Source organism: Amblyomma mixtum, chromosome 6 (assembly GCF_055824585.1).
Source record: "Amblyomma mixtum isolate Tamu chromosome 6, ASM5582458v1, whole genome shotgun sequence".
NCBI classification, from domain to species: domain Eukaryota; kingdom Metazoa; phylum Arthropoda; class Arachnida; order Ixodida; family Ixodidae; genus Amblyomma; species Amblyomma mixtum.
Window position 1 is genome coordinate 85,585,369 of NC_143017.1, and position 27,110 is coordinate 85,612,478.

Below are 27,110 nucleotides of genomic sequence, written 5' to 3' on the forward strand. Positions count from 1 at the left end.
TTCCTCTCCTGTCAGAGAACTCATAGACAACAGATAAAGGGCGAAGAAAAAAAACACCTAGAGGTATAACCAGTCGAAAGTGGTAGAACTGACTAAAGAGTGGGGGGGGTGACTGCGGAAAGGAGGCAAAAAAGAGTTTTCTCCGCTGAACAGCACTCTCGTCATTCTTTTCACACCACTTCCTTTCTAACCGAACTCCCCACAATTTCTAGCTCGCACTGCGGGAGGGCAAGCCGCGCTTCCCTCGGAACCAGACTGGGTCCATTATTGCAGTGTGGATACCGAAGACAGGCGGCGGGGCCCAGCGCGAGATGAATCAACTCGCTGTCTCTCCGCGACATACGTGATCCGAGTGTGTATGATCACCTTCTACTTGGAAGCCATCCCTCGAGAAACACCGATCACGACTATGACGCCAGCGTTTTGAGCGCGGTCGGCCCGTAGACGCGCGCATACTCCCCCCTCCTCCCTTATATTTCTCCACAAGTTCATCCAATCTTCCCGCAATGTGGTCGTTCGCAGTGGAAGAACGATAATACGCGTAAGTCGGCCCACGGACCTGCTTCTCTTTCAAGTGAGCCCAGACCATGTGCAACCCGCATATGCTTTCATTTCATTTCTCTTGTCTGAATCACCGAAGCCATATTCTTTGCCGGTAGCAGGAAGGGTTAGTTGTCTGTGCTGTAATAGTATTACGCCTCTCGTACAAGGAGGTGCCAGAAGAGCTGGCAGTGTCTGGAGATAGGGTAATGTCCTGAGATTCGGAAGTCCTTCATCATTCTTCTAACACACGCAGCCACACCACTAAGACTGCTCGCATTAAGGTGGGGTCTCAATTCGCCTCGGTTCTATAGAGATAAGGATGACTGGGCAGCGAGCGTAATTTGACTCTGTTTTGCGTGCGACACCTGCTATTAGCTTGCTTCTTTAACTCAGTTGCACACAGCAGCTGCTGTTTTGAGCCATAGTGACACGTTTGTGACCGGTAAAAGAAATTCGCGAGCTGAATTATCTATGAATAGTCCTCTTTTCATTTGGTACAAGCGTCAGCAGATGTGCACGTTTCCGCAAATAACCGCATTAATACATGCAATTCTGCATTAATTTATATGCCGGAGACTACACACGCCAGTTTTTCCCTATAATAACAAGTTTAGCGTAGTCACTAATAATTACCCATCTATCGAGTCCGAAACGTTCCTGCTCGCATCTACGACGGACATAGCTTTCATCTGGTCAGATGGTACGCATACTGAAGTTATTCTTTCAATACCATTCAGGAGGTTCTTCAAAGCATGCTGGATAATTTGCGCGCGCTGAGCAGAGTTATCAAAGCTGAAGTATAACTTTTATTCAGGCTGTAACTTTTCGCTATGCTCGGACGCACTCCAAACACCGGGATATCAGCAAACCATTCCTCATGTCTGAAGAGTTTAGTAACGCTATTACTTACTGCAGCCCCGTATACACCTTCGTACGTGATAAATGGTGTGTTTCAGATTATTCAATGGAAATACTACTTTGAAAAGTCAAAATATACGTTGTTATGGTCTTGCAGTAGGATTCTGCGCTAAATGAGAAGTCAAAAGTGTGCGATAGCTTGCAAGAAATGTGTAAATATAGCTAATCAACTAATGAATTTTAGCTTCTAGGCACAAGATTATTATTTGAAATGTAGGACGCTCAACAAAGGAGGCGAAACCCGTTGATAAAAGTTCTCAATCAGCATTGTGGCCTTTCGCCTCGGCTCTTCTACAGGGTGGAAAAATCCAATTTATATGTGCATAGACACCTTACCTGATTCTGTCGAAAATAAATGAATGAATGAAAATGTCGAATGTAAAAGAAGTTGCAGGGTTTCAACGAAGTTAAAGTGAATAGATGTGCAAAAAGCATATGTTTATGTTGCTGTTTGACGGATCGTCGCCACATTAGGCGACAATATTAGGCAGATGTTAAGCTCTGATCGAGGTGAATCAATCGGATCTGTTCGCGCTGCAGATGGAATTTGATGAGGACGAAAATGTGCAATGCACAGGGCGAGAGTGTGTTGCAGTTAAACACGAGGGGTGGTCGCGTGCGCCCAAAACGCATCTCGAAAACAATCCGATTTTCTCTAGAGCGATGTCACCGACGGGGCTTTGGGTGTGCGTTGGGATGGAGACATGCGCCAGCAGATGTCATGTGCGAGCTTTATTTTAAAGGCGGTATATACAGCGCCGTGCATGGTACCTTGTCCCAAAAATTATGGTGAGATCATTTTCCAGGCAATATTCACAATGCATTGTTCTTCTGCATTGTTACTCTTTTTCTTAATAAAATATTTAAAATGATAGCTAAGTAGTATTTGCAATGAATAAACATTGGAGAACGAAAACAGTACTCCGGACTGGGCAATGAGTATCTCAAGAGCCCAGACTTGGTTTCACTAGGCTTGTACACCCCGTGTTTTTAAAAGCTAGGTAAGTTTAGCTGATACGCCCTGTATAAAACGCCTACACAAGCTTGTTTTCCTCTATTCGCGAGAGTCGTGAGGTAAATTGCGCGACTTGCTCTTTTTCGCAGGGCCATTTTTTTTACATTGCTCTCACGAGGTCAACACAATTCGATCTTTTTGGGCGATACCAAACCTGATGTACAGCTTTTCACATACGATTTATTCGCTAGCGATTTTTCGTGTTCTCATAGGGCCCATTTTTAAGAATGTGTTGGCATTTTCTGCTCGCTCTTTTTCTTCTGTGCTTAATGACACTCATGTCAGAATCCGCACGGCAGCTTTCCCGCAAAACTCTTTTGAACAAAACAACATGCCAAAGGTATCGCTTGATGGGATATGAACGCTTAGACACGAAACTCACACGCGAGTACCGCAAGCATGAAACGCACACTGGAAGGACCAACATGAAATCTGGTGCCTTCCAGATTAGGATCACAAAAAACCTGTATTCGCCCATCCTGGTTTTGAACGAGCCTGGTGAAAAAAAAAATGGTAGGGTTTCACCGAAGTTAAACAGAACAGGATATGCGAGAGATTTTCCTCACAAATGAAATATAATGGAGACAACGATGTGCAACGCAGAACGCGAGAGTGTGTTGTAGTTTAACAGGAGGTGTGATTGGATGCGCCGATAGCATAGTGCTCTCGTGCAGTGGCCAACGAAGCTGGTCTGTTCGTTCCAGCGCTTGTTCGAAACGCTGTCGCGGCCGTATTTGCTTTATTTGAGCAGGTTGGCCAATATGAACTTCCAGGTCATGTAAGGCAGAAAATTATTGGTTGGGTTTGACCATGTTAAATATTGCTTACGCGCTAGAAGCCAGCTTGCAGAATTCCTTGTAATGTACTCCAGTCCAACGTTTATAGATACTTTTTTTTAAAAAGTATCTATAAACGTTGCTCCAGTCAGCGGAGTCGCCTGTTGGAGCAACAAGATGAACTAGATAACACAACCAGGTGACTTCAATTGCACTTGCAAGTCGCAAAATTCATACCTTCATTAGCTTTTCTATCCCTAATTTGTGCCGTGGAGACAAGCTTATTCTGATGACTACAGAGAAACTATTCCAAATGCGGCTGTGATAAAGGCTTTGCTGCTTTTAATATTCTCGATTTTCAAGTGTTCAAAGAATTTTATGATATAGAATGTTTAAAGGAACAATTATTGTGTCCAAGGCTTATCCTCGGACAGTATCTCGCCATTCCATGTAGTTTCGCAAATCTCATCCAATGACGTCTCGCTAGAAATCGACAGTTGCTAAAGAAAAAAATAGAAGCACCGCTGGCCGTAGCCAAGAGTAGTACCGTACAACCCTTGGGTCCAATACGAACCCTGTATGAACCGAGCCCACTACGCGTTGCTAAGCTTGGAGCATTCAACTGCTGGTTCTCGAGGAGCGTATCGAAGGATGAATACAGTTCTCATGATTTGTCTTGAGAACGACATACACGATGCCTTGTTTGTATGTCTTCGCACGGGCGCATGACTTGAAGGAATGAGTACGAACTGTGTGTGTGTGTGTGTGCGTGTGGCGTGTGTGCGTGTGTGCGTGCGTGCGTGCGTGTGTGCGTGTGTGCGTGTGTGTGCGCGCGTGTGTGTGTGTGTGTGTGTGTGTGTGTGTGTGCGTGCGTGTGGCGTGCGTGCGTGTGTGCGTGCGTGCGTGCGTGTGTGCGTGTGTGTGCGCGCGCGCGCGCGCGTGTGTGTGTGTGTGTGTGTGTGTGTGTGTGTGTGTGTGTGTGTGTGTGTGTGTGTGTGTGTGTGTGTGTGTGTGTGTGTGTGTGTGTGTGTGTGTGTGTGTGTGTGTGTGTGTGTGTGAAGCAGGAGGAAGGCTGTTTGAAACGGAAGCAGTCCCCGTCGCTTCCAATATCGGCAGATCTGCGCTCGGCGCGTGAAATATTGCACCTCCATTGCCGTCATCTGTACCCCCGCAGCGCTTCCTTCGTCTCAGCAGGCGTGCATAGTTGATGGCTTCTAAAATTCGGTCGCGCGTGATATGTGTATTCGCGCGCTTTCAGTCCGCTCTTAAAGAAGAGGAGCCGTGGGCCTGTTCACTAGGCGGCGCCGTATTTTTCATGGCTTCTGACGGTGAACGCAATCATTGTTTGATGGCGCGCGTTTGGCAGCGTCGGGAGCCGTATAAGTTCGATACGGCGGCGCCGATGCCGGTGCGGAAGGATCTGCACAAATGTGATAAAAGGGAAGTGAGCGAAGGAAGAATGGACGACTCGGTGAAACTGCTGACATTCTTTCACAAAGTGAAAAAGAGAGTAAGAAAAATAAGCAGTGAAGGAGAGCGCAAGAACTTGAAAACTCAGAAAAAGTAGTGTGTACGATCGAAGTAGGAAGAAGCGGTATTCTTCCTGTTACGAGGGACGAGGAAAAGTGTCAGCTAGAGAGCAAAAGAGAGGGTAGAAAGGAAGGAAGGGGAGAGTAAAGCGCCGCGGAACCGATCTGAGCTTGATACCCGGTCGTGCATTTAGAGGTGCGTGAAGCTGGTACAACAACATATCTCTTGGATGTAAAGCCGGTTAAAAAAAAAAAACTATTCCCCCTCCCCCCATCCGGCTTCATGTTGTTTCTTTTTTTTCTTTCGCTTTGTGAGGGAATATACATGGGGGCATGCGGCTAGATTTCGGGAAAACTCAGCGGCAGTACACCATTTGTGATCTCAGCGAAGCAACGCCACTGATGGCTCGGCATCGCCATAGACGGTGAAGGGGGGCGGGGAGGGAGGTCTTCTGGAAGGCAGCTATACTGAGAGAAAAAAATATATATATATGGCATTCGTTCGCGCATTACCCACGGCTGCAACAAATTTCGAGATCTAATTTTGGTCCCCTCAAGACTGTGAGAAAAAAAAATCCACTTGTAGTACCTAGACGCTTAACTGCCTAGATTATCTGAGGTTAAGGGTAGCGCTGGAAAACACTCTCAATGATCCAGTTGCACCCAACGAAACTACACTTGGAGGTATAGCGTTGGACAGCCGCTGTTGTAGCTCGCCTCATAGAGCATCGCCGCCGCGATGGCTCAGTGGTTACGGCGCTCAGCTGCTGACCCGAAAGACGCGGTTTCTTTCCCGGCCGTTTCGGTCGATGGAGGCGAAAGCCCCAAGTGGTCGAAATTTTTGGAGCCGTTCCCTACGGCGTCCCTTATTGCCCGAGCAGCATTGGGGTGTTAAACCCCCATAAAATAACTAAACTTACCGCGGCTGCGAAACTAAAAGATGCGAAGTTTACTTTAGAGATTTCTCAAATCAAATCAGAATTGCTCATAAAAAGTCACTTGACTTCGATCGAGGGGGCAGTGGTACCTTTATTTTGGATTTTAATCCAGTTAGGCCAGCCAATGAAGCCTTCATATAAGACAGTACAAATCCGACAATATACAGAACGAGCCAACAACCATTACAGAATGCTTCAAAAGCAGGCTCCAGCCGGAAAAAGATCTGAACCTTACCCTAACAACTTGCCCTATCTTTAACACAAACAGAAAGAATTTGCTTCACTCTTAGATCTGGTTAATCCACATGTGGTAACTGATGCATAACCATAGCTGACCGGCCCTATCAGCAAAAACTAAATATTCCCATTTAAATAGACTTCAGCGTGTATCGGATAGCCGTACCGTACAAGGCGGCAGTGTTTTGATCATGGTGCATAGTAACCTGAATAGCATACATATTAATGTAGACAGTAAGTCATGTCAGATGGTCTGGTGTAATGTCGTCGGAACTAATGGTTGTTAGATAGTAATTGAGTTCTATTACTGGCCACCACGTTCTACCATTCCCCAACTCTTGTTCCAGAAAGAAATATAAATACTATCCTTATATACAACGTGAATTGTTCGCGGAAATTATTTTAACCTACCGAACATAAATTGGGACTGCCTTCAGGCGAATATATAAGAGGGTTTACTTTGATTTTCATGAAAACGTCAATACATAATCTCTGTTTCCGTTCATAAAAGCGCCACCACAATACCTTCCAATAGCGCCAATCTTTTGATTTACGGGTTTGTTTCGGTCGCGCACTCATTTCTCGCGTCGATTGCATACCCAAAGTAAGTGACCGTGATATCATTGTTGCACAAGTACCATACCCTGCAACCCTTCGCAGGAACCAATCACCGTGATTTTTAGTCCAGAGTGATCGAGCGCGATTGCGCTTCACAATAACGCGAACTTCACGCATTCTTGCGTAATTTTACGCAACGTCCCTGTACCTTCAATGTGGACTTTCCATGGCATCTCTTGAAAACTAAGTTTTAATCATCCTAACGCAGTCATATATCTGACCCGTGTCATATCTTTTAAACGTCAAACCGATAAGCCATAGATGAGCACAAAACTTCAGGCATTGAGCAACAGATGGCACCGCATATATTACCGGAATCGAAAACAGCAGGAAGCTCAAGTTCACTGCAAGATGAATGTAAATAATAACGAGATAGAAAAGCAAATAAGCAAGGAAGAAACCACTGATCTGGGTGTTTCAGAAGAAAAATTAAAAAAAGAACCCAAAAGTTGCATGCATGTAAGCCAGAACAAAGCAAAGCGAAGATGCATTGTATTCGAGAAGTTTGAGATGACAATAACTTTGACCCAGACCTGACTGCAGAGTTTAACTGCCACTTTTAATATTTATTCTTAAAGTCCAAGCAATGTGTTTGTGGCATACAGATTAGGCTGTCAAGTATTTTTCAGAAATTAGCGAGATGTCCCTTTCAAGTAAAACTCTACTTTGGGCGAGTTGGTTCATGTTGAAAGAAAAAACTGGTAATGGCGCAAGAAACGGGGACACAGAAGGCACACAAAAGGCACACATTGGCGTCAGTCCTATCTTTTGTGTGCCTTCTGTGTCCCCGTTTCTTGTGCCATTCCCCGTTTTTCTTTCAACATGTCCCTTTCAACACAGGATACAGTAACACTACTGCAGAAAGTTAATAAAAACTAAGCACCAGGTTCAGATTGTACCTATAATTACATAGAAAAGAAAGCATGGTGCGTGAATCGCCCAATTTCTGGCGACATTGTTTACAAAACCAGCTGACCTCGGCGTCTTACCTAATGATTAGAAAAATGGAAATGATATTTCTGCTTATAATAGAGATGACTGAACAAAAACCTATAAAAAAGAACTACAGACCTATACCTTTGAGGAGTGTTCTATGTAGGGCACAAAGCACATTATTTACTCGAACTTTACGCTCCACCTCCAAGAAAACTATTTTTTCTTGCCGAAACAGTGTGGTTTTAGAAGGGGAATTTCTTGCAACATACTATGAGTCGAGTTTATTCATGTCATGAGTGCGTCAATTAATAACGGTAAACAGGTTGATAGCATATTTTTTTCAGTGTTTGACTCTGTAGCACATAATTTCTTACTTAAAAATTTGATTACATTCATTATCACAGCTCTACTTTTATGCTAGATTGAGGCTTACCTTGCTGACAGAAAACAGTGTGTTGTGTTTACCGGAACTAGCGAACATTAAATAATTCCTTAAATGATGGTTGTCATTTACAAAATAACCTTCACTCTATGTTAATCTCGTGAGGAACATGGGGCAGCATACTAAATTTTCCAAATGTATGGTTGTCCAGTACAGAAACAAACTTCGCATTAATGATACTACATACTGTCTCAATGGTGAAAATCTATTGATAGTTTCAACTTTCCAGTACGTTGGTAGTCTGTACAAAACGACGTTTCCTGGAATGTCCACGCTCACTAAATTGGAGCTAAGGCTGGCCGAGACCTTAGAGCCCTGAAACAAAATTCTACGCAAGCTCCAGCCCAAAAAAAGAAAATTGCTAGTTTTCCGACGTGCCTACTGCGTCGGCATAGGATGCTGCTTTTCGGACCATAAAAAAAAATGTGTACTGCCGAATAAAAGTGCATTCAAAAGCGTGCAGCACGATTTGAATCCTCAAGTTTTAACTTCATGCAAAGCATCTTTCGCATAATAATAAATCTAGGATGGCCTCTTGTGCAAGAAAGGTCGTAAATACCTAAACCAATTACATAATATTTTTACTGGTACAATTGGTTTAAGGAATCTGACTGATCCTACTTAGACAGTTGCCCAAGTTGATCACTTCTCAAATGTCCCCGAACACAAGTGTCGAAACAATACACGCATTAGGCATTAATTTTTTCGAAAAACCATCCATCACCGGAACGATTTACCAGAAGAGATTGTCTCCGCTTTCCCAGCCAGTTTTGAAATGCTCAAGTTAAGTTTTTGTTAATTATTAGTCTTGTAACTTTTTTCCACCTATTTAGTCGACACGTTGAGCCAAATGTAGGGCTTTTAATACCTTCTTGCGAGTACGTCGCCAATGGTTTATTCTTTTTATTAGTTACACGTATTACATTCTTGTGTTCGCGGTTTGTCTGGTGCTGCGAATACGGAAATAAATGAATAAAAATATTCTGATGGGGATGGAGAACGGTCCAACGAAAGGTTCGAACTGCCATGAAGCGAATCTTCTCGGCGAATTTCGGACATAACCGGCATCATCACATGTTGTTCTTTTTCTATCTTCACAGAAGCAAAAATACGGCATCATATCAAGTAAACTGAGGTTTTATTGCTTATTTTGTCTAATCAAGTTCATATCTGCTGAGAATATGGTGGCAGAGAAGAAATGTTTACCAAATGTTTCGCCCACTTCTTGTGTGTTAAGGAATCACATGCCAGTGAGGAAGAATGAGGTAACAAAGTATCAGTACATCGGACAGATAATTCTTTGATTTATAACTTATGAGGTCCATCAAACAACACTGTATGCCACTAAATATGCTCACAGAGGTAAAAATATTTGGAAGAGGAAAACGGAACCTCGAATCTATAAAACTTGAAAAATTGAATGAGGACCGATGAGTTTCATGGTAGCGTTTTCAAGCCGCCTTGCATTCAGAGCTTTCTTTGCAATTTTTGAACAATTCTTGGCCGGCTCTCAAAAATGCAACTGCTTTCACGCGCTGAAAATTTCATACCGGGAAACGCAATAACACAGCTAGGGTCCGTCCGGCGGCGAAGTTCGACTCAGCCCCTGGTACAGGCACCGAGAGAGGAGGGTTTTCGGGCAGCACAGATCACCAAAATGGACGAGCAAGTAAAAATGCGCCAACTGATCTGACTGAACAAACAGTGACAAAACGATGGCCCCAGCGCTTTTAATCCTATTCCCACGACTTGTTCAGTGGAGGAGATTTCTTTGGGTCCCGGCACCACCGAACGTATCAATTGAGATGCTGCGAGAACTGCTGAGGTCCATTGATTTTTATTGCTCGTTCACCATCCCCTTTCATTTCTTCACTTCTTTCTTCCCTTTCTTCTTTCCGTTTTACCTTTATTTATTTCCTTTTTCTTTCTTTTTTTTTGGCATACACATTCTTAACCCTCCACGACTACACTTTGCAAGCGTTTTGAAATCTTACGGCTTCGTGCCGAAGGTTTCGTTCGTTTGCCGTTTTGCATATAATCCACTCCATCTCCCCTTTGCCCAGGACAGAACGCCCACGGCAGACAGAACAATGTACAGAGATGTGAAAACGGGTCTTTTACAAAAGCACAGGGCACGACCAATTTAAGATTAAAAAGTTTCCGGGCCAGAAAAAGGCGCATGTACGATCAGATCCTGCTGCGTTCACGCATTTTTAACTACGGTTTTTCTATATTCCAACATTTTATTCTTTTCATTTACCGACAGGGAACGGAAATGAGACGTCACGGTGAAAGCTGACTCCACTCTTCCCAGGTTTCGAGCCTCGAGGCGAGGCTGCCGATGACCGAATCGCGCGTACCGGGATCGGACTCTTTCATTAGGCAGGGATGTCCGACGTGAGATTCGTACCCGATAGAGAGAAGAAGGAGGACAACGGTGAGAGAGGCCAGCAGAAGATGGAGAAAGGAGAAATGAGGATGTAATTGACTGAAGCACGGCTCTGATTTTCCTTAGAGGATAGCCGGAAAGGCAAAACATCCGTGCAGTGTGTGTAGTAATTGCACAATCGCGGCTGTAGTACTTCTTTCTGCTTCTTATTTTTTTATTATTGCCAAAAATACGCAATAAGATTGCATGACTTGACTCCTCCACAGTCGATGCGCCAGGAAAAAAAATGAAAGGGCAACAATACCATCCGCTCCTCCACACGAGGCTGGGCGTTCAAACGTTATCGCCCATGCCGCCTCAAAGAAACAAAGTCGAAATAAACAAGAAGAAAGGGCAAGCGCGTACTAAGTGCGAAACTGCTGGAACTTGCCCAATAGAGTGTGCCGGATGCAAGATTGGAGGTTCTAACATTGTCTAAGGGGTGCCTCCAGATTCCCGCAGGGTATAATGAAAGGGGGCGCACCGAAAGTTTGTACCCTTGCCACGCTGGTGAAGAAACAGTCCCGCAATCCTCGGTCACGTCGGATCGTATCATGAATATTTTACTATTCAACGCGTGCTGCTAAGTTCGCGAGCCATCTTTGCTCTCAGAGTTCATGCACACACAAAGTATTGAAGTTACGCCGCATGCACGTACAGGTAGGTTCAACAAGTACCTTTGCTCACCAGATTGCGCATGCAGACCTCCCGCAGGTACAGTCCGAGAGGCAGGCACGCGCCGTGAGATGTGCACGTGAACGAGTCGGTGCAATCGGAAAAGGAAGCAATGCACAAACCTCTGCACAGGAGCAATCGTGCGCTCGATACAAAAAGAGTACAAGAACGAGGGGAGCGCTCTAAGCTTGCGAGATAGCTAAAGTCCAGAGAGGGACCACATTTTCATACGTCTTAATAATGGTTATGTTGCAGTCCTTCGTTCAAAAGTAACTGGGGATACATGGAAAAGTTACCAAAAAAAAGACTACTTTCTGGGTAGAAATGATCACCTGCGCGAGCATGCCTCTTTATAAAGAACCACACATTGCCATTCAGTTCCTTTTAGTGAGGAGGGCCCTGCATTTCAATGTGTTCAAGTTAAAAAACAGAAAAAAAAGATATCATCCTTTACAAGGACGTTCATTATACCAAAAACAGGCGATTAATGGCTAAAATAAGAAGCGGTTTAAAGTTAAATACAAGTATTCGGACCGCAACAAGGCATCGAAGACATTACGGTACAGTACGAAAGAGAATGAAAACACGTTTTTAAAGGTACAAGAAAAGGCAAGCAATCTATGCAATACGTGCGGCTGAGCGCAAAGTAGAATAAAAGGCGGAGGGGAGGGGGGAGGGGGGGAGGGTGCGGAAAACAGTATCATAAAAGCAATGTTAGCTGCACTGATAACAAAGTTTGGACGAAGTATTGAAATCAAAGATGAAAATTAGTCGAATTCCGCGAAATCGTATTGGTGAAAAGAGACGGTGTGGACATAACAATAAGCTTAATATCCCGGACTAACAGACTTCGGCTGCAAGACGCCGATGAAAAGAATTTTGTAATATCTTTTCGTGGACCCAGGAAGACCACAACAAAATGAAAGGAAAGAAAGAAAGAACAAAGGAGAAGTGACAAACAACACTATATAAGATACGCGCTGAAGAGGAAAAGGGTTCTCTTGCTCTTAAGGTTTTCTCTCATTAGAGACCATGATGATAGCAATCAGTATAACACGCACGAAACATGAGTGGTATATATCGATGGAATAAACCAGACGATATGTGAAAAAAGACAGACCCTGTAGAAGCCGAGAGCGGAGGACATGTCGTCAAGTTTTCTTTTTGTTTGGTGAAAATTGATAATTGCCCAGCAAAAAACGTAAAATGAAACTTTTTTCGGCTAAAGAAGAAGCTTTTGGTGGAGTTACAAATACCGATTTCCAGTCAAGCCCTGTTAACCTAGATTCCTCGAATGATGGGCAGCATTTTCAGCAACGAACCTTTTACACCATACCTGAGCCTCCTTAGTGTGAAAACTTGTTGCGGAGACAATCTACAAGTTGAAACAACAATCAACAAGGTGGAGCCCATTGGTTATAGCCCTGTTTATATTGTCACCGGACGCCGGTAGAACGTTGTCCCTGGCAGAACAGTACCTGGCGAGCACACTGGGCAGAGCGCAGCCGGCCGACCCTAGCACCGAGCAGAAGAGGACGAAGTCCGGCGCGCGACAAAGGTCGAAGACAGACCGCACGGGGGCGCCGGTAGAGTGGTGTCTAAAATAAGTGTGGCAATATGGACACCGATGCGAACAAAGAACTTCGACTGTATGAACCGAATCTTTCAGTTATCGTACAGTAAAGGGCACCAATTGAAGGCAGTGCAAAAGCGCGAATACCTTAGTCGGTGCTTTTGCTTTGCTGTGGGGTTTCATGATTTACACGCAAGTTGCCTGGTTGATGAACTTTTTCATTTGAAATATTGTATCAATGATTGTGAACAAAACTTTCTCAGCTTGCGCTACGTTGAAAACCGAGTTCTGCAGTTGTCAACCGACTGTGTATGGAAGAGGCTTGCTGTTCACTTGGTGTGAACAGTCGCAGTTGGGGCCATGTCATCACGCCATACCACTAGACGCTTCCAAAATGATGCCCACCAGAACAATGCAGTTGAAGTTCCGAATGTTTTTTTCCCGTAATTTAAACTTCATGGCTTATTGCCATATGCAGAAGCAGGCCTTATCAAAAATTAAGACTTTTTATTATTATTTTTATTTCTATTCACGATTCGTTATTACGGACTGCTCGATTTATAGACCGGTTCGTTAGAGAAGAAAGGTGTCTGCCGAGTCACGTCTGTCCTTTAAGCCAGAAAGAAAAAAAGTTGTACAGGATTTAGTTTTTGGAAGCCATGTGTGCTGCCACAGCATCATACCTTGAAAATCGAGCATTGCTTCTTCAGAGGCAAAATTCAAAGGAACCTCAGCCTCGGTTAATGTTCCTGCCGATTAATAATGCAGGAAAAGAAAGAAGTACATAAAGTTCAATTCGGCAATATTGGACATAAAATGTACAAAGTTCCCTGTTGCCGTCCGATGGCGCACACACGCCAAGGCTAGTGACTAACAGCTACTGTTCGTGTACCGCAGTTTGATGCGAGAGCGAAGTTTACACTCAGCTGATTGAAGCACCGCTAATAGACTTGAGCCAACCATGTACAAAAAATCCTAGAATCACAGCGCTGGGGCCCAAGCAGCAAGTGAATCCTTTCAAAAATTTATATAACACTGCAACATTAAGAGTGAGCATGATATCAAAAATATTGGTGCTTATCAGAAAATGAGTAACTGGCTCCGGCGTGGGGCAGGAACGGGGGGGGGGGGGGGGGTAACGAAAAAGGCAAGGACAACGCAGAAAGCTATGGAAAGAAAAATAATAGGTGCAGAATGAGCCAGGAAAGGAAAGCGGGTTAGTACATCCTAGTCGAAATTAAGATGAAGAAATGGGCTTGGGCAGGGCATGTAATGTGAAGGCAATATAACCGCTGGTAATTTATGGTAACGGAGTGGATTCGAAGAGAAGGCAAGCGTATCGTGGGTTTGCGGAAAGCAATGTGGGCGGATGAGGTTAAGAAGTTTGCGGGGCTGTATTGGCCGCAGCTGGCAAAGGTCAGGGTTAATTTGAGGGGCATGGGAGAGGAATTTTCCCAGCAGTGGGCGTAGTCAGGCTGCTGCTGCTACTGCTGCTGCTGCTGATGATGATGATGCAGCGTACTGCCCATGCTGGCAGCTATAGCCGTTGAAGTATGCCCTTCCATGAGGCCGATGCATCGCAGGAGTTACGACATGCAAATGACGACTTTACTGCATGGGCGAGGGTTCATTTACGCACACTGTCTCCCTCTTGTTTAGTCAGGGCAGCGGAAAGAAGTCAGTACTGAAAAACTGTGTATGATAACTGTGGCGTGAGGCTTCCCTTTGAAGAAATGCTTCTTGGATTTTTTTTAGAGTTCTGCCGCACTATGCAGCACATTCGCTGCCGTTATGCGCTTGGACCAACTACCAGGGGCCTCACAGATTATAAGTGTAAAATTGTTCCTTTCACTTCGCACTACCCTGTGCGAGTGTCTGCTCGCAAACCGTGGTTCAATGCTCCTTATTTCCCTTCCTCCATGTTTCTTGCGCGAAATATGGGGTGCGAACTGTCTCGGTATAGTTGATTGTGTTAAAACTGCAGGAGGAGGTGTTCCTTTTTTCACAGCCTCTTCGCAGAAAACCTGATATATCCCGACAAGAGCTAGAGAAAGTGTGAGCACAACAATTGTTTCCAACGTAGGTATTACCGGCGCGCAGCTTACAGTTGCATCGAGGAAAAAATTGCCATTCAATGACATGAAAACCGCTGATTGATTGAGAAGAGCCACATGACCTTGTGACGTCATTATAACCTGTCGACCCTGGTAAGTGGCACTTCGCCACCTGTTTGTGTGCTCAAAGCAGCGTGGCAGGTGGTTATAAATTAATAGATTGGTCGAGACAGGTCATGTCACCTTGTGACGTGTACAAGTAGGTTGGGATTGGTTATATCAACCAAAATTGAAGACTGCACGAATTGTTACCAACTGCTCTAAGACAAAGTTGGTCCGGAGTTGGCCACACCTAAGAATGCCATCTCGCTAGTCGCCACACCTGTCGCAGCGCTCCAAAAAGAAGAAGTGGTGCCACAACGACTGCAATGAATGTAACTTCGATATCGAACAGGAATGAAGGTTCAGAAGGAGACTACTGGAAAGGAATGGAATTAGATGAATTAAGCTGTTTATGGTTTATGAGTTTTACGTTCCAAAGCGACTCAGGCTATATGGCACTCCGTACAGGAGGACCCCAGGTAATTTTGAACACCTAGGGTTCCTTAGGATACCGCCTAGTACAAGGGTCTCTAGCATTACCCGCGTCTTTCGGGTCAGCGCCCCGGAACAATAACCACCGTACCACCGCGGCGTCTCGATGACTGAAGTGCTTGAGTTCAACAAAGAATATTAAAAAAAATGAATAAAAATTTCAAAAAACAATCGCATATAAGCAAATTTCCGCACAGTCACAGAATAGCCGACACCCGCTACTGCAGCCAGCACTCAGAATATGGGGATTGATGGGCTGATAAAAGCTAAATGAATGATGGAAATACAGAGGGAGCTTGCAAAAGAACTTGCGGTAAATTGGAAATGTGTTCCTTTTGCAAACCACTCTTAAAGTGATATGAGAGACCCCATAGCTTTTATTTTTTCACCGAGGCTGTACATGCACGGGGCATCAGAGACTCAGGTGGGCGGATGAGATTCGGAACTTCGCTGGGGTAAGGTGGCCACTGCTGGCACTGGACAGGGTTGATTGGAGGATTCGGGAGAGGTCTTTCTCCTGCAGTGAACCGTAGGTAGTTATAATTATGGTGACCTCGGCAACACGTTGCTTTCGTGCTTAAAATTTTAGTTACTTTAAAGCACCAACTAGTGCCCCTTAGCACGTGCGTGGTTTACAGGTGTTTTTGGAGACATAAGCTGTGATAGGCGTTTTGTACAAGGAATTGCCTACTCTTCTCCTCCTCCAACCGCAAAACACAAGTGGTAGTGGAAACGCGTAAATAACCCGAAATAAAAACAGCTCAGTCCTTTATTTGTTTTCATTCGGTTAAAGAGCGTCAGTGTAGAGGAAGTTAAACAGAATACTTTTAAAATAGGAGAGCAGACGAAAAATAAGCCACTGAGCAGCAGTTGAACAAAAACTAGAAGCAAGTGCATTTCAGAGCATAGGTGTCGTGACGTGGTGTAAACAAATCAGGAACAACAGAAAGCTCTGTAAAAGAAATACACACCTAAATGCCTGCACTGCTTACAACATGCGCAGTCTTAGCACCCGATATTCGCTTGTTCCGTGAGCATAAAGCGCAGAAGCATCGAGAACGTTCCTTATGCATGGATGGGCGAATTCAACATCAGCGCTTCCTCTTAAAGAGGGTCGGCGCAAAGCTTGACGACACTAAAAAAAAAAACAAAAAAAAAGCACAGCCAACGAGTTCTGAATTCTGCGCGCGCTAAGGCTTCGTCAGCGCGTTCTGTTCGCTTTTTTTTGTGTTCCTGGGTCCCAAGCGTAAGAAGGTCGTCGTAAGAAGATCGTTGCGTCAAAGAAAATTGCAGTGCTTGCGCCGACCAACGCGCGCCGCACAGCTCACCTACCTACTTCCTCTTTTTCTATACGAATAACGCTAGGCATAGCTGAAGCGTCCGAGGTTGCTGAAAAACAAGAAAAAAAATGAAATTAAACTATGGCCCCCTTGTGTTTTCTCTTCCTTGCTCCATAACACGTGAAGGTGGCCTTCTCGAGGCTCAAAATTGACTTTGGATGAAGAGTAACGGTTTCGAATGAAGCCCTCTTACGGTGCGCTCTCGGGGACTAAATAGATGCTTTCCCGCGCACTCCGTTGTTCGAGCCGGGTGCAGAGCCATTTTGTGCCAAAGTAGCGCTACCAATATCGCTGCTACCACATAAGTTTTCATTTGGCTGTCGCCTACGCCTCGGTAGCTACAGACTTCGCCGCGAGGGAACGCGGATGGAGGTTGCTCCGTAGGAACTCCTTAGCAGAGCTTTAACCTCGCTCATTGATGGTTATATAAGGACCTTTCCATACACGCCGCGTGCGCGCGCCTATAGCTCGGCGCACTTTGCGAAACTCGGTATCCGACAGCAATTCGCGCGCGACTTTCGAAGCTGCGAGAAGTTTCTACATCTTGGCCACGCGGAGGGTGTCGTATACATTGCGGGAGCCGATAAGATCGGTCTTCGAGCGCCTTTTATGCCTCTTGCTAGAGTTCCTTAGCAGGTTGTAAAAAAGAACGGGTAGACTTTCATAATAAACTCGAAAGCCTGCGAACTTTCATTTTAAGGCAGAACCTGTGGTTCATTACTGGAAATATTTAGTTTTTCCCTTGTTATCTTCGCTGAAAGAAAGAGCCTCTTACATATGTCTTTGAATCTGTGTTTAACGAGGGATGGCAGTTGATTTCGCCGCGATCATTATAACATGCGACTATAATGATGCGGCAGAACAGAGAGTCGTCATTGGAGTAGAACTGCTTTTTCGGCTGACTTTTCGTCGCTTAATCGTATTGGTCACCATTTAGCTCAGAATGAATTTTTTTGGTTGGTTGGCAATAACTTTATTAGACTAACTTTAATGGATCAGGTGAGGGTGGATAAAGGGGGAGGGGGATGAGCAGGACGGTGACGGGCCCTGGGGCTGCTCTAGATGACCGGGCACTTTTGGGCTCCGCCGCCCTTCAAGGCCCAGTACACGTTGCGAATCTGTAGCTCCGCCTGTAAACTGCGCAGAGCAACTTCCCATCGTTCCTGTGATTCCATCCCTCGGAGAGGACTCAATGCAATCAAGGCGGAAAGCTGGGCTAGTTGGTTTGACATAGTTAATTAAAAGACTAGCGCATAAAACTAGGACAAAGACCTCTGTCTTCCTTCTCTGTCTTTGTCCTAGTTTTATGCGCTAGTCTTTTAATTAACTCGGAGAGGAGTTTTATAGGTGTTTTAAAATCCGCTCTGGCACTGGGGCATAAGTGACAGGTTGGAGATTTTTCCCTGCTATGTATGAGGGAGAGCACGAAAGACGACGGCATGGTGGTGGTTTGTAATCGACGCCACACCACCTGCTCGCGTTTGGTCAGGGAAGGGTGAGGAGGGGTGTAGATTTGGCTGGTGTTTCTATATTATGTAGTGATGTCGTGATAGGTGATGTAGCGGTTCGTCGCAGTTCAGAACGAGTGCATGCTGCGCACTGCCCGGTTGACGAGAGCTCGGGCTTGCTCGTGGGCGGCCGCGCTGCCCGGCTGTCCACAATGTGCGGAAACCCGGATGAGGATGATGTGGCGATTGGGAAGGGGAGCAGACTGGAGGATGTTAGCGGCTGGGTCGTCGAGTTTTTGCTGTGGAAAATTGCAGATGGCTGTCCTTGAGTCACAGAAAATGTATACTGAGGAGGAGTCGGGAAATAAAAGGGTTATTGCCGCCTCTTTAGCTTCGATGAACTGTGTCGGGTTCCAAATGGTGGCACAGGTAACTAATTTATGAGCACTGCCAGTCGCTGGAATAGCAAATGCTGACTGCTGAGATTATTCTGCGGCGTCCACATAGACGGCAGATGTGAATGGGAGGTAACGGTTGCGAAGAGCCTTAGCTCTATGGCTCTGGCAATGCGTCACTCGTGACTGTACTCCGGGTGAGTGTTTTTCTGGAGTGGTGGGATGTAAATATACGCGCTGATGGTTTCGGGAGTGGAATACAGCACTGTAATTTGACCACGGAGGTAAATTCTTAGTCGATTTAAGACTTGTGGTCCGCTTAATGTACGAGAGAGGCGGTAGTATTGGCCCCCTCAAGTTTGTTTCGAGATGTTCTTGTAAGGTATTGTGTACCCCTAGCTGAAGAAGTTTGACAGGGGATGTGGTTTTGGGGACGAGAAGGGCCGTTTTGTAGGCCGTTCTGAGTAGACTGCTCACCTTCTCGGTCTCCGAGGGGGAGAGGTTCAGGTGGAGGAGGGAATAGGTTGTTCTGCATAGGCAGAAGGCCTTAATGAGGTGGCGCATGTACACCTCTCTCATGCCTTGGTGGCGGTTGGTATGCTTTTAATTAGTGTGGCGAGGTTCTGCACAGATTTGCGAATAGATTTTAAGGCATTGGTGTCGGTGCCATTGCTGAAAAGGTAGAAGAAAAGGTAGAAGTGATGTTTCCGACTTGTGGTGGGGTTCCATCCGAGATGATGTGAATTGAAAGCGGATGATATTCTTTAAGATTTATTACTAAGGCTTCGGATTTGCATGCTGCATATAGGATTCTATATCACTTCATTACCTGTATTAGTTCACATTGTGAGGCTTGGGTTTGGGCCGTCCCTAGTTGCAGGCAGGCGGTCGTTTCATGCAAGAAAGCAGCTATGTACCGATGCGTACGAGAGCCCACATTTAGTATGTCCAGGATGGAGGTGTGATAGACACTACCAAAGGCTTTCATGAGGTCCAGAGCCAGGATCGCTCTGGTAAGATGAGAGAAATCAGGGTTGAGTGCTTCCTCCTTTAGCTGGAGGATGACGTCCTGTGTCGAAAGCCCTGCTCGAAAGCCGAACGTGGCGGGGGAAACAAGGATTCTTTTCCCATGTAACGGTTGAGGCAATTCAGGACCACATGCTCCGTAAGCTTCCCCGCGAACGATGTCAGGGAGATGTGGCGCATGTTTTCCAGGTCAAGAGGTTTATTTGGCTTAGGCATCAACGTGTCTTTGGCAGAATTCCATTCTTGGGGTAGGGTGCCACTCTCCCAATGCTCGTTCACAAATTTGACGAAGGATGCTATTCATCCTGCATGCAAATTGCGGAGTGCCTTATTGGTGATCCCCTCCAGGCCAGGGACAGAAGTGGTGCACAGCTGCTGTAGTGCATTTCATACCTCTGCCTCCGTTACAGGGGCATCCAAGACTGGATTTTGAGTTCCGGTATATAATGGTAGAGACTCTTGCTTTTAATTTGCGAAGTAGGTGATTAAAGTAAACCTTGAAAACTAAACTATGTCACTTTTCCTAACAACCTCCCCAGGCCCCACAGAGTTGACTAAAACAAAGAAAAAACGCACTCTCACGTCTTCCGAATCATAACTGAACAAGCCCCACAGAAGCAGCGCACAGGGCGGTGCTACCTTACACTGACCAATTAGTTGAACTGTTATCGATCAGACAGACGTGGTGCAGATTACTTCCCGGTGCAAGCACCTCTCCTTAGCCCTTAATCTTCGTGAAAGGTGCTCCATTACGTTGCCTTGCTCTCCCTGACGTCCTCTTTACCCACGCGCACCGCATAGCGAAAGGCGCTCTGATAGAAGACTCTGCCCGGACAGACTAGCAGAATCTATGCTGGGCCTCTAATAGAGCACAAGCAGTAGCCGAGATGAAGTGTGGCAGCCGCATCTCAGCAGTTTTCTGCAGCACGCAGGAAACTGTGGTCACGGTTTTTTTTTAATCAAAAGAAAATACGATTGAATTGAAGTGGGGCATTAGTTTGCGGCGTATCAACGCCGCCTCACAAGCAGTTTGTTGGTTTCTGCGTGAAGGAAAAAGAACAGAAAAATCAATAAATCCAGGCTAGTTTGGGGCCTGAAAAAGAAAGCAAGTTTATGAGCACTAACCTCTGTTTACTCCCCCGAGTCACGCAAGACACCCATCTGAGTGCTGCTCTTGGGAACTCCCGGAAGCGAAGTTTACATGGGGAGGGTGGAAGGGAATCCGGGATGCTTGCTTGTCTCTCCAGTTCTCGCGTTCGCGTGCGCCGCTCACTCTTTCAGCCCGGTGCTGAGTTTATTATTGGGGAATAGCCTCATTCCTCAACCGCGTTCTGCGTGAGTGACGGCCATTCTTTCGGGTTTCAGGACATATATTTCGCAAAAGCTCTTGCCCGTATGTGTCATAAACCCTGCACTAGGCTCAGTTAAAAGCTACGATTTAACCGCATTCATTGAAGGCGCCTGAAAAGGCAGAAAAACAGGTTACAACTTCGCATGTGACAGTTCTCTACAGATTAACTGCTGAATCTTCCATAGTTTACCGACGTCGCAGCCCTCCTTTCAACCTGGATTTTCAGGAAAAAGACCACGTACTTTACTGTCTAACTTTGGTCAGCTCCCATAAGGTAAAACTGCTGAAACAAAACCCGAAGGGAAGAGGGTCTAAACGCTTTGGCGGAAAGATGGAGAGTGATGTCATTCTCAGCGCTGCAGTCATGAGGCTTTGCAAGGACGCATTTGCTTGCATTGACACGCGCGCGATCTCGAGCTACGCTTGGAGAACTGCGAAGCCCATGAGCCGCAACACGCACTCGAGTTGTTCGGGCAGAATGTTTCCCAGAAGAGAAGCAGAGACGTTGACGCGAGGGGGGAGAGAGGGGAGGGGTGAAGGTTTGTGAAGGGGATGCGGGACTGACAAAGAAGGATCGCTCTGTACTCGCACGGCGCACAAGCACCATTCGGCATAAACCATGGGGCCGCCTCCCTAGAGCGCTCAGCGCCGTGCTCGTAAAAAATAATATGCATTGCGCTTGATAGAGCGGGGGTCGACGATGCGTCTTTGGGGACAGAAAGACGAATTGGTGCCGGAACGGTGATATTCCAGCCCGGTCCGTCTATATTTGTCTTCCTTTCATTTCTTGTCCGCTGCTTATTTGGTTTTGCTTGCACTTCGACCTGTTTATGACCCACAGCGAGCCAGGATCAGAAAGCGTTGGTGACCTACCTGACTTGAATGCGTGTTTATCAAGTAGCAAGTGCAATGGCAGTCCATACAGGGATTCAGAGTTACATGGCCAAGAATATGCGAAAGTAAGAGTAAAAGACTGAAAAAAAGGAAGGAAGGAAGGAAGGAAGGAAGGAAGGAAGGAAGGAAGGAAGGAAGGAAGGAAGGAAGGAAGGAAGGAAGGAAGGAAGGAAGGAAGGAAGGAAGGAAGGAAGGAAGGAAGGAAGGAAGGAAGGAAGGAAGGAAGGAAGGAAGGAAGGAAGGAAGGAAGGAAGGAAGGAAGGAAGGAAGGAAGGAAGGAAGGAAGGAAGGAAGGAAGGAAGGAAGGAAGGAAGGAAGGAAGGAAGGAAGGAAGGAAGGAAGGAAGGAAGGAAGGAAATGTCTTCCCTCTGGCTTGTATTTCGACTCTCAGGGGTTATGGTGCTCGGATGTTGACCGAAAGACGCGGGTTCGATCCCGGCCACGGCGTTGAATTTCGATGGAGGCGAAATTCTAGAGGCCCGTGTACAGGCGCGGCCATAAGTAAACGGAGCACGTTATTGCGTTCGAAGTGCAATCACGCTTTCTCCATTGGCAATGAAGAAGCGCTGTTTGTCTAAAACAAAGTTCACCAACCTCCGCTATCAGCATGCGCGTACCACTGCTGGAAATTTCGATTAGGTGACGCGTGAAAAATGTTCGAAGACAGTTGAGTGCTCCGTTTACTTTTGTCCGCGCCTGTACTGTGCGATGTCAGTGCATGTTAAAGAACCCCAGGTGGTCGAAATTTCCGGAGCCCTTCACTATGACGTCTCTCATAGCCTGAGTCGCTTTTTACGTTAAACCCTATAAACCAAACCAAACCAACCTTTAATCCTTCATCTTTCTATCCCCTCACCCCATTCCCCCCATGCAGGGTAGCAGTTCGATTTATTCTACCGGTTACCTCTGCCTTTCCTACTCTTCCTCCTCGTCCTGCTTTAGAAAAAAGAAATGAAAGCGAAATTGACAGCTTTCGAAGCTAATACAGCCACTACTGCGCCTCGAAGAAAACTAATTCTACCCAACGACAAGTTCGCTGTGATGTTTTCCAGCCATTTGTTACGAAAGATCTAAGTCCACATGGTCGTTTCGCTGGAAACATAATGGAAAAACAAATATAAGCTTTTGGTTTGCTTTGTTTTTCCGGGCCTCAGAGATATAACCTTGAATAAATTTTTGTCCATTCGTTCAAGTCATTCATTCAAGCCCCGGTTCTGAGTTTTCTAGGTGTTCTTTGTGTAGCAGCAGTGGTTGATTACCAGAGTCACAAAACCTTGGCAGGTTTGAAAAGGTCTTATTTCACTGAATGGATAACGTTGACACACAGATAAATGACCTAATTTAATAAAAACAGACGAATAAAGAATGCGGGTGCGAGAATTCATTGGTAGCATCTTTAAACAAAGACAGCAGCGATCGGGTGAAGACGCGCTGTGCACGGTGGTGTGCCGCGTATTTTGTGGCTTAATAATGAGAACGTTAAGCAAGGCAGACGCGGGTCAACCACACCTGTTTGCACCGTGATGACCAGTAAAATGCAGCGCACAGCCATAGCCCTCTCATCCTCTTTGACCTGTCCGGAAAAGACGAGGTGCGGAGGCAGCTTTATTGCGAGGCTTCATTTTTTTGCCTAAGCATCCAATATGAGAGATGAAGTTAGAGGGAGGGGGTGGGAATGAATTCTGTGAGCTGCTTTCATCAATCATTCACTGCGGGTGGTCGGTCCAGCCTTGAAGTGCGAATTGTGCCATCCATCACTGCCTCGTAGCATACGAGGACAAGAGACGGGCTACGGCGGCCCTGGGGAGCTCGGCGGGTGACGTGAGGTCGCGTCTAGAACAAGATGGCTACTATACATGTAAGGTGTCGTTAGCAGGTTGGTATACGTAGCCGGAGGGATGAGAATTCTGCATAGGCGCGATGTCATTCGAAGTGTAAAATAGTAAAATTCTGGGACCTTCGGGTACAAAGCCGGCTCAGCACTAAATACTGTGCTGCCAAAAGCCCAGTTAGGTGATTTGTATGTCACCTTTTGCCTCGGTTGCGCGGCGAAACTTTTTTTGCCGAAAATTTCAATAAATTTTACCAAACCAAACAAAAAATTGGGAGACCTGGAAGTCACACTGTAGAAACTATCTGTGTAATTTTGTTCATCCGGGCTACCTCTTAGATGTGATAGGACTGAATGTGACCTTGAATAGCTAGTAGTTCTTTCACTTCGTTAATATTGCTTTCTTGGCACTAGGTTCCACTTATAGGGGCTGTGTTCTACCAAGGTATTTGTTTACGATAACACTGTTGGCTCTGGATGCAAGGATATAAGGGAAAGCCTAAACTCAGGATCAGCTGAATTTTTTTGAAGCTTGTAATAGCGAAATAAACCAACAATATTAGCAAGCATATCTGCGCACGCATCAAACGTGCACGATACACGCGGATCTAGGAAAACGTGCAAATTCACAATGACGGCATTCTTGATTTGGGATATCACCGATAATGTCTGTTTTTTTGCAAAATCGCGCAAGTGTTCCCTTAAAGCTGTACGGGCGCTATACCAAGGCATGTTCAAATTTTAGGCCTCTGTTCTAAAAGCAGTGGTGGTTAGCTTAATTGAATAAACTTGTTTTTATGCTGCTTTTTTTACTTAAAGGTGCGGGCTTGTTGCTTTTGCAAGTGCAAAATAATTGGTGAGTATTCTAGCGGTGCAAGTGCTTGACGCCAGATTATTGGGCACCTTCACTGCAATCGAGTTTTTTTTATTGACAGTGGCGAAGATCCTTTCAGTTACAAATTGAGGACGCGAAAAGCGTGAACGTGACTATCAATAGAAAATGCTTCGGTATAATGGTTGTAAGAACGAAAAGCATCGCACCTGCAAGCAACCTTACGTTTCGAAGAGTAGCTTACCGATATAAGTAGAATTCAGACGAAGTATAACACACTATTGCGCTCGGTTAGTACTCAGATGAGCGCCCGAAATTTGGAGGCAAATCGAACGTCTTGAAATCAAAACGACGACATGAAAAGGTTGAAGACACGAGCAACAGCAAGAAAAACTTTCTGGTCATTCAAGCGTTCCATGATGCGGGTACTCCATCGCCCTTTCACAACAGACTTAACTGATATGCTGCCTAGAAAAAAGCTTGTTTCGATCACATATCAGAAGAAATTAAGAACAGAATAAATACAGTGGCATTCTTAACGCAGAAATTACTAAAATTTAGTGCTCGCCTCTCGTAAAAAATTTCTGTCAGCACAGAAAATATAACGCTCCATTACTTGACCGCATTACAGAGTCGTGTCTTTCATTGGACTGTGCAGTGGGAAGCAAATCGTGCGAGCAGCAAAGCCTGCCAGCACACAGAAGAATCGAAAGATTTCGCGCTGAACTATTAGAGTTAGTGAAGAATACAGCGTTTGTGGTAATTTTTAGAATGCTAACGAAGCTTTACCTGTAGCGCGTTACTAAATAGATATCAGCTTTGAAGTCTCGATGGTAGAACAGCGATTCCAACGAAAGTTAACAGAGTGTCCATCTGCAGACCCCCCTCGTATCGAAAACAGCGCTCGGTGTTTATTATTTCAATCCCTTTAGCAGCAGAACAATTTTCGTTAAAGATACAGCAGCAAGATCCATCAACACTCTTTCATTTACTGCGGAAACAAAGAAGGAAGAGTCATTTTCACTCAATGTATAGCGTTTAGTCGCGAACAGACGCGCCCGCGGGATGACGGGGAAAATGCATAGCGAATCGAGCACGTCAATTCCCTCTTTTGTTTTAAACTTTGCTTTCTTTCTTTCCTTCTCTCTTCCTTTCTTTATTTATTTATTTATTTATTTATTTATTTATTTATTTATTTCCTCCTTTCTTTCTCTTCCTTTCTTCCTTCCTTTCCTTCTTTCCTTCTTTCTCCCTTTCCTTCTTTCTTTCTTTCTTTCTCTCTTTCTTTCTTCCTTCCTTCCTTCCTTCCTTCCTTCCTTCCTTCCTTCCTTCCTTCCTTCCTTCCTTCCTTCCTTCCTCTTCTTCCTTTCTTTCTTTTTTCTCTATTTATGTCTTTCTTTCCCTCTTTCTCTCCTCCTCTTTTTCTTTCTTTCTTAATTTAGTGCAGTTTGTGTCCCGAGACGCATTCATCGAGACTATCTCCCGCGGCGCCACGCGACGCGAACGAGATGAAATAACGCGCATTCACAAGAATCTAGCGCAAGCGAGTGCCGCTGGCCCTTCATTACTGAGCACTTGTTCTCTCTTTTTTCTTTCTGACGTCCCGTGGGCTTTTGGCTTTGTTTCTGCTTCTATGTGCGGCGAAACCCGATAAGAAGCATTAATTAGGCCGAGTGCCGAGCTGATAGCGGGTTTCGCTTGTCAAAAAAGGCGGTTTCATATTTCGGCCGTTATTTATCGTGCCGCGAAACTTTTGCGGCAGTAGCAAATTGCTCTCGCAGCACCGACGAGTTAACAGCGATGAAATGTGTCTTACCTGAGGGGAGGCAGTGGAGGGAGAGGGTTGTTGAGTGGAAGGAGAGGTTAGAGGGGGAGTGAGGAACCGGTGGAACGACGGCTCGATTGTGCATAATGAATGCCGTGATAGACTGCCTGTTATGGCAGCAGGACACGCCAGTCCTGCGCGTGTACGCGAATGTTCTGCAGCCGCCGGTATTCAGCAGGTACATTACGAGACAAGCGTTTCGTACGCGTCTGTGATAAGCTGTTCCAATATTAAACGACTTTTTACTCTTCAGGTTTTGCGCAAGGAAAGCTTCTATCACTCACTGGGCCCTACCTTGTCGCTAAGCAAAGCAGCAACCTTTTGTGTAAGCCGCTGCTTTATTAATATTCCCCTCTTGAGGGGTACTTATCTGCAAGACCAACGCGAATGAGACCCAAAGCTTTTGCGCAGTTTTTTTTATTTTTCAGAGCAGTGAATATTTATCACTGTCGGTGATCATTGATCTAAAAAACCGTTACAAACGTTGGTGGTTGCGACAAGTTTGTACAATGATGCTTTTCGTGCTGACCACATTATGAGATAGCACTGTTTGGACATGAGTAATGGCAATCTTTTATTAAATACGGCTCTATTTTCTGCGCATAATAGGTGCATTTATCAGGCTCATTGCCCTTTTACATTAAGGTACTACGCTATAGGCTACAATGACATTGCGGTGGCCTGAATATGTATGAAGGAGTATGCCACTTTTAAAAAAGTGCGCTTATCTATTAGACTATTATAGGACCACAAATCAGATGCGAACCGGATACTTTGTGAACACTATTTAGGTAAGGCGCAACTGTTTGCATTGCTAAAAAGTTTCGTTAATCCATACAATGTTCTGGTAGTACGGAACGTCGTTAATATGCATGTTACTGCCCACGACTGA

General features: G+C 45.4%; 1 protein-coding gene across 1 annotated transcript in view; it reads right to left on the reverse strand.

Annotated features, from left to right (window-relative positions):
* Positions 1 to 27,110, reverse strand: part of LOC149339585 (neural cell adhesion molecule 2-like) — a 156,631-nt gene that overhangs the window by 111,831 nt on the left and 17,690 nt on the right. The window contains exons 2-4 of the mRNA XM_089550952.1: positions 19,377 to 19,542; positions 18,937 to 18,988; positions 18,217 to 18,363 (exon numbers count right to left, since the gene is read on the reverse strand). Coding sequence (XP_089407078.1) covers positions 18,217 to 18,363; positions 18,937 to 18,988; positions 19,377 to 19,542 — 365 coding nt within the window. The remainder of the gene's footprint in view (positions 1 to 18,216; positions 18,364 to 18,936; positions 18,989 to 19,376; positions 19,543 to 27,110) is intronic.